Source organism: Bombyx mandarina, chromosome 10 (assembly GCF_030267445.1).
Source record: "Bombyx mandarina strain Sakado chromosome 10, ASM3026744v2".
In the NCBI taxonomy this organism is placed as follows: Eukaryota; Metazoa; Arthropoda; class Insecta; order Lepidoptera; family Bombycidae; genus Bombyx; species Bombyx mandarina.
Genome location: NC_143217.1, coordinates 8,014,052 through 8,022,335, shown reverse-complemented (window position 1 = coordinate 8,022,335; position 8,284 = coordinate 8,014,052). Strand labels below are relative to the sequence as shown.

Genomic DNA, 8,284 nt, shown 5'->3' with positions numbered 1-8,284 from the left:
AACAGTCGACCTCGCCCAAAACGCGTCATTTCGGATCCTCCCGATCCACTAACGATGCTTTTAAGTATCCCAAGCATCGGTCATCGTTCTCGTCGAACCCGTCACTTGCGATGAAAGGCTCGGCGAGTAAATTAACCCACAGACACAGCCCACTGAGTTTCTCGCCGGATCTTCTCGGTGGGTTGCGTTTCCGATCCGGTGGTAGATTCTGCGAAGCACGGCTCTTGCTAGGGTTTGTGTTAGCAACATCATCATCAGGTTTGAGCTCCGTGAGCTCACCTACTAGCTCTGTGACAATGATATGGTCTCTCTAGAACATCAGCATAAGTAGTAAACAAAAAAAGCTGTGATCTGAACATAGTAAAGTCAAAGCTTTACTATCATTTTGATCATGACGTTAGTCATTGGTATACAATACGAAGAGATTTTAGTAATGAAAACATAAAAAAATTTCAAGAATGTTTACAAAGTCTAACTTTTTATGATGTATTTAATTCAAATGATCCCGAATATGCCTTTGACTCATTTTTTGAAGATTTTAAACTATTTTATGACCTTTGTTTTCCCAAGATAAAAATAAGAAATACCTGTGTTAAAAAAACAAGGTGGCTATCTAAAGGGATTGGTAAATGCTGTAAACAAAAGAGAAAATTACTTTGGAATTATCGAACCAACCCTTCAGAAAGTCAAAAGCAGATTCTAAAAAATTATAGTGCGCGACTTAAAAGAATTATAAAGCTAACTCAAAAGTGTCAAAACAATTATTATATATCAAATGCAGACAATAAATCGAAAGCTACATGGAGAATAATTAATGCAAGTAAGGCAAATTTTCCAAAAGAATATATAACACGAATAAAAGTAAATGACCGTATAATAAGAGACCCCATTAACATTGCCAACGAATTTAATACCTTTCTTATTAATGCTACTAATACTGATAATGATATTGATAAAATAAACTGTCCGGTAAATTTAAATGAAACACCAGAAAATTTGAAAATAGATACAAGTAATAGTCACAGTACACCTCACTCTTTATTCATGAATCCTGTTATTCCGTACGACATCGTTTTGTTAATGAAATCCCTTAAAAACACTCATAGTTCTGGTTATGATAATATTACTACATCGGCAATTAAATCGGTAGTACTTATTATAAGCCCAGTACTTAGCCATATCATAAACTTATGTATAGAACATGGCGTTTTTCCAAGCAAACTAAAAAGATCTGTCATTAAGCCACTCTTTAAGAAAGACGATAAAGAAAACATTGTTTGTTAAAGACCGCTACATATCTTTACTTCCCATTTTTTTCAAAATTATAGAGAAAATTATTTACGAAGCTATTAACTCCTTTAAAAACATAATTTATTTACACAAGAGCAAAAAGGTTTCAGAAGAAATAAATCAATTAACATGGCTATACATGACCTATTAAAACCTATATATTATTATTACAACTTAGATAATCGAACTCCTACTGCTACACTGTACATGGACATGACTAAAGCGTTTGATTATGTGGATCATAAAACCCTTCTAGATAAATTAAATGCTTATGTACGGAATTAGAGGCAATGTCCATAAATTATTTAAATCATATTTAACTGACAGATATCAAAGGGTTGAAATAGACAACATATGTCCACTGAGTAGGACAGTACAAAGCTATCACTCAAATTGGATGAAAATGCAATTCGGTGTACCTCAAGGCAGCGTACTAGGGCCGCTCCTTTTTCTAATTTATATTAATGACTTCCCTAAAGCCATAGAACATCCGATGATTCTCTTTGCCGATGATAGCACCGTCATCTTTACAGAAAAAGAATTAAATTCCTTAGAGTCCGCTATTAACACTACTCTTAAGCTAGTTATAGAATGGTTATTAAGAAACAATTTAGTAATTAACCTAAATAAAACAAAAATTGTCACATACCCACAAGAAATACAACACTCTTTGAAAATAGAATATGATGGGACACATATTGAAGAAGTGAATAGTACTAAATTTCTTGGTATTTGGATTGATAATGATATGAAATGGCAAACACACATTGATACAATATGTAAAAAATTAAACCAATATACGTATGCCTTGTATAAGTTAGTGAAAGTAGTAGACCAATCAGCTGTACTGACAGCTTACCATGCATATGTGGCGTCAACCCTTAGATATGCTTTAATATTCTGGGGAAACGCCACTAATACAGAGTACGTATTTAAAGCACAAAAGAAATGTGTGCGTGCTATAGCAAACATTCATGTACCAGACTCATGTAAGCCTTTCTTTCAAAAGTTAAAAATCCAATCGCTTCCTGCTATCGCTTTTATATCGTCTATCCATCTTTTTCTAGGGCGCCCTCTTCTTCTTTTTCCTCTTGGTCCTTTCCACATAGTTGTCTGTAATGTCCATCTTTTGTCTGTGCGTCTTGCTATATGTCCTGCCCACTGCCATTTCTGTTTTAAAGCATATTGTAAGGCATCTATAACTTTAATTTTTTGTCTAATTTTTTCGCTTTTTACTTTTTGTATTTTTCTTATTTTTAGTACGCTTCTTTCCATTGCTTTTTGACATGTTATTAGTTTATTTTTTGTTTTGGTGCTGAATGTCCACGTTTGGCATCCGTATGTAAGAGTAGGTAGAACACAGGTATCCAACACAATTTTCTTTAGGTAAAGGGGGAATTCCCCTTTCAAGATTTCCTTCAGGGACCAAAACTTTTTCCAACTCATGTTGATACGCCGCTCCACCTCTAGTTCTTCATTATTGTCATCGAATGATAGTTGTTTTCCCAGGTATATGTAGTTGCTCACATATTCAAGCGGCTTTCCGTTCAAGTATATGGCGTTAATGTAATCATTAGTAACTATTTTTGTTTTATTTTCGTTCATTTTGAGGCCCACCTTTTCGCTTTCTTCATTTAAACTTGTTATCATTCTTTCTAATCCTTTGCTTGTTTCAGAAAATAAGACAATATCGTCTGCGAATCTGAGGTGTGTAAGCCGATCTTTGTTAATTCTAATCCCTTCCGCCTGCCAGTTAAGATTATCAAAAACGTGTTGTAGTACCATTATGAACAGCTTAGGTGAGAGAGGGTCTCCTTGTCTTACGCCTCTACGGATCGGTATATCAGGACCTCGCGTCTCCAGTTTGACTTGGCTTACGCTACCTTCGTAAATGTCTTTCAGTACTCTTACATAGTTTTCGTTTATGTAGCATTTATTCAGCGCTTCCCAAATAGCATCATGAGAGATCGTATCAAACGCTTTGGCGTAGTCAATGAAAGCAATGTAAAGTGGCTTGTTGAATTCCTTGTATTTCTCCATTACTTGTTGTAAAACTTGTATATGATCCGTTGTAGAAAATCCAGAACGAAACCCTGCTTGTTCTACTGGCTGATAGTTATCTATCTGCGGGCTCAGCCGGCTTTGTAGTATTGACGTGAACAGTTTGTATACACTTGAAAGAAGACTAATCGGGCGGTAGTTATATATGTCTTGAGGGTCTCCTTTCTTGTATATAAGGATTATATCAGATCTTTTCCATTGGATCGGATCCACTATTAGTTTGCTTTTTTTATTGCCCTTGACGGCAGATGAGCATACGGTCCACCTGATGGTGAGTGGTTGCCGTCGCCCATGGACTTCAGCAATGCCAGGGGCAGAGCCAAGCCACTGCCTAACCAGGGGCAGAGCCAGTCACTGCCTAATAGGAAGAAGGAAGGAAGAAAGTGCTACTAAAGCTTGAACCAGTGTAAAATCGTGGGTGACATTAGTCAAGAACGACTGCAAGGACGCAATCTTATCCACTCGACTCTTAAACGCTGATGTGGTTTTCAGGAAGATAAATTAACTAGATCGGCAATGATTGCTAGTCAAAAAATTTGTTGCAGTTATGGAGAGTCTTCCATTTTTCTATGGAGGGTAGAAGTAAGGAGCACCATCTTCTTCATGGGACAATTTGAAAAAGTGTCTACCTGTAAACGGCAAGTTATTGTTGGAAGACCCATTAAATCCAATTTAAAAACAAGATTTTAAACGGTCAGGAGAGACAACTTAGATGACAACACTCTTTTGGAAATTCCTCGTAGTTTCAGATGCACATGTACTATGTGACTTCTGTTAGTATTTTTACTATTATTCATATTATGTTTCTTGGCCCACCGTCGACTTAAGGATTTCAATCTTTTCACATTAGTAGCTGTTTGTTTCATGTTGCAGATTCTACAGCTCACTGGGCGCTTGTTACCGGTAACCCACGTCATTTCGGATCCTCCCAATTCACTAACGGTGCTTTTAGGTACCTGAAACACCGGTCATTGTTCTCGTCGAACTCGTCGCTTGCGACGAAGGGCTCGACGAGTAAATTAACTCACAGACAGCCCACTGAGTTTCTCGCCGGATCTTCTCAGTGTGTGGCGTTTCCGATCCGGTGGTAAATTCTGCGTAGCACTGCTCTTGCTAACTACTTGCTAGCAACACTACCGGTTTGAGCCCCGTAAGCTCACCTACAAGCTTGGCGAATCTAGAATAACCCCTCGAGGTTACTAGAATAGGTAGAAAAAAAAGAACACATTGAGATCATGCTTTTTTTTTTTTTTGCTCCTGCACGGTTTGTGCATTAGCCAATGTCAAGTAATAAGTTTTTTTTTCGCCGTTACAGTTACGCATATTTACAGTTTATGAATAATAAAAAACGAAGGAAACTGTTCGTATTGGCCATTATTAATATCAGTGTAAGTATGAATTAAATTAGTAGCGTGGGACGGTATAGATAACTTAGATTGAGAAAGTAATTTGATTAATGTAGTACCATGACATGGGGTAAATTGGGATCCTGGGGTAAATTGGGACAAACCTGCGGAAGATTCTCAAAGTACCTGTAGCACGGAATCTACCTAATTTTGTTTATGTTCTTAATTATCAATGTATAGAAGAAAAACCAAGTTAACTATGGAAGTACTACATATGAGTTAAGTTGGTCCCAAAAATTCGTCAAATTAAATTGAAAATAGTGGTTGAAAAGTGCATTTTAAAACAGCTTAAAGAACTTTTAAAAAAAGTAATATTATCGTTGTTTTTTCAATAAGATCACAGTTTATATAAGTTTTTAATACACCTGGAAATACCACAACAAACGGTAAGTTGCAATATTCTTATTTTAAATACAATATTTCGACAAAATAAATTTTTTTTATTTTTTCCTTTCTTTTTGGGGAAAATTGGGACGTTTGTAGGGTAATTTGGAACGAGACTGGAAAAATTAGGGACGAGAAAACACAAAATTGGAACGCCAAAAGACAAAATAGGGATGGCTTGTTAGGGTTGTCACTGATATCTTATAATAGATTTTTTAGCCTATACTATCACTTAATTGCGTGATGTAAAGAAGGTTAATGTGTTTATCAGTTAGTTTATGTAAGTATTATAGGTAAAAGAAAAGTATATATATAATTACTTTTTTTGCGACATTTACCTTGTAATATCTGCCCGGTCGTATGTTCTTTATAGCAATAAAAAAAATTAAAAGTTAAAAGAACTCAAACGAATCAAAACTTTTGTTATTTCATAATCTATTCACGCGTCGAAGCATGATTTTGTTAACATTCACAACGAACACACACAAATAAAAACAGGCCTCAGATTTTAAATGTAACATTAATAAAAAATCCGAGATATCCAATTATGAGTGAGTGAATTAATTGAGTTTAGTTATTTAGCTTAGAAAGAATTTCTTTTATTTTTGTTATTATTGGCAGTAATCAGATAAAGCTGTTTTTTTATCTTATTCACCTGATATCTTACTCTTGCTCAAAGATCATTTTGAAAATGTTGATTAAATAAAATTGTATTAATGCATTTCCAGTCCTTTTGTTTTCTATTTTTTATTCTATTTTATGATTTTGTTTCAGAGTTGTGATTTTTAAGGAAATTAAATAATAATTTTCTAAAATACAACTTGCACATACTTTTTTTGATCATTGTATTGTTGATTATCATTCACGTCACATCGCTTCGGAATAGAAACCAGCTTAATTTACACTATGTTGTGTATTGTGCTTAAATTATGGATTGTATTCATCATTTCGGTCCATATAAATAATTATATGGCACCTACCTATATATCGCAGTACTGCGAGTTGACAACCCTTACAAATATCCCAATTTAACCCTTAACCGTGTCAATTTACCCCGGACGCTGGGTAAATTGGGACGGCCATTATTTTACCGATTATTTCTTTAAAATGAATAATTAAAATAATGTAACGGTTTTTATCACCTAGGTACGTTCAAGACTCAACTTATTTCTTTGGTTGAGCAGTGACTATTTAATTGGAACTATTTTAAAATTCAATCTGAAGGTCAATTTTGTCCCTATTTACCCCATTGTACGGTAATTAACTCTGCAAATGATAATATGAAGTGAAATGAAAAGAAGTTGATTAATATTATGAAACATGGCATGAAGCGAAATAAGATGAGATATATGGGATGAAATATAATCTCAGTAAAATGGTGTGGACCTTTTGGGAGGATTCCGAGAAGTTATAATACATCCAGCGGCTTTGTTTCATTTTCCCACATTTGTGCACTTTCACAGATACTGAACAGTTAATAAAACACCGTTATTACACACCTGAAGAAACACTAAATAAACAAAATAACAACAAATCGCACAACTTCACTCCTCGCGTTCCCGCCAAAAATTCAAGTACACTTAAAAAACACTTTGCAATACTTTGCATAGATAACACACTTATCAGAGAAAAACTTTGTTTTCCTACGGCAGTCAAGAGTCGGGTAAAAACCATCAAATCGTAACAATATTACCTACAAAAGTAGGTACATAATCATAAGCTGTACGCGAATATAATTAAACGAAAAACGTATTACGTATCAGTAAAATCAGTAAACATAACCTATAAACATACTATATTAAAATAATATCATTAATCGAAATGAACACGAAATGTACGGACAAAACAGCTATGTGAGAATTTTGCACAGTATTAAATTAATACAGTGTTATTTAATTACATACTTCTGACCTTATTTTATAACTTTATAGTTTAGCAGGTGCATTGTTAAATTTTAAATTTAACCTATTGTTACAGAACTCTAAAATTTTCATTCACGTCCAATGATAATGCTTCTCTTGTCTACGATGTACTAAATGTTGACAAGGAATTAAAAGGAAGTGGTGTACATAGAGAATTTCAATTAAAGTCTAATGTTCTCTACATGTTAGTATTGAAATATTGCATGAATATTGAATACCTATATTTGTATCTGTCATAATCACATTTTTGATTAAAATTTAATAATAGTCATATTATTAATTTATAATATTACTGAACAAATTATAGAAAATACAAGTCAAATTTAAAAAAAGATTTCACCAAGTATTTCACTTGTGACTTACCATTGTCCTTATTTGCCTTTAAATTAAACTACTACAGACAAAATTTTACACTCACTTAAAACTTTTCTTTTTTCAGAGAATTTAAAAGTTTAGATTTAAAACGCCTAAGAGTAGCTGTGAATGCGATCCTAAAAAATATACTTCTTATCACAAAAACTGTGGAAAACTTTGCAACAAAATAACCAGCAATGCCTGAACACACACCAGCACCGACACCATCAAGATCTTTATATGGCTTCTTTCTGTACTTATTTAGCAAAACAACCCTAACAATGTTTTGTATTTGGGCTTTTACACCAGATAGTTTTCTACATTATTTTAACATTTATTACTATCCACAAAAGTACTGGTCAACAGCACTACCAATACAATTTCTGGTAGCATTAACTGTATTTGCTTTTCTGATTTATCCAAGTATTAACATGATACTTACTCCACATATTGATAGTCCAAACACTTTTCAAGATAAATTTTCTGATTTTACAGGTAAAGCAAATGATAAAACTTTTTCCTCAAATGGTTGTATTTGTCAGGATAGTAATAATTGTGAATATAAAAATTATGTTGATTCTAAAGAAAATGCTGTGCCCCATTTAATAGATATAGATATAAAAAGTGTTTGTAAAAAGCTATATTATGTAAAGAAATAAATAAGACTGAATTTTATTAGTCTTTCTAGCATTCAACATGTTTTTGCTAACTTTAATATCAAAACCTTTGATGATTTAGAATCTAAATGTGTTGTTTGCATATTTTATTTAAAGAAAGTGATGATGCCCATATTGTGTGTTATTACTGATTTTAACACTGGATGTGCAAACCAAAACTGGCCACTTTAATAGATATAAAGAAAGAGTT

The 8,284-nt window shown here is 33.7% G+C and overlaps 1 protein-coding gene across 8 annotated transcripts; it reads left to right on the top strand.

Moving 5' to 3' along the window:
* The first annotated feature begins 6,717 nt into the window (after window positions 1–6,717).
* On the top strand, window positions 6,718–8,112 carry LOC149502196 (phosphatidylinositol N-acetylglucosaminyltransferase subunit P-like). 8 transcript variants are annotated; one of them, XM_089730516.1, is made up of 3 exons: window positions 6,718–6,804; window positions 7,119–7,247; window positions 7,503–8,112. In XM_089730516.1, exon 3 carries the CDS (start codon window positions 7,615–7,617, stop codon window positions 8,074–8,076), a length of 462 nt encoding a protein of 153 aa, XP_089586642.1. In that variant the 5' UTR covers window positions 6,718–6,804; window positions 7,119–7,247; window positions 7,503–7,614; the 3' UTR covers window positions 8,077–8,112. The 8 variants fall into 8 exon arrangements, with proteins under 8 accessions (XP_089586642.1, XP_089586640.1, XP_089586645.1 ...); XM_089730514.1 differs by having other exon boundaries at window positions 6,738–6,842; XM_089730515.1 differs by having other exon boundaries at window positions 6,755–6,846.
* The last annotated feature ends 172 nt before the right edge of the window (window positions 8,113–8,284 follow it).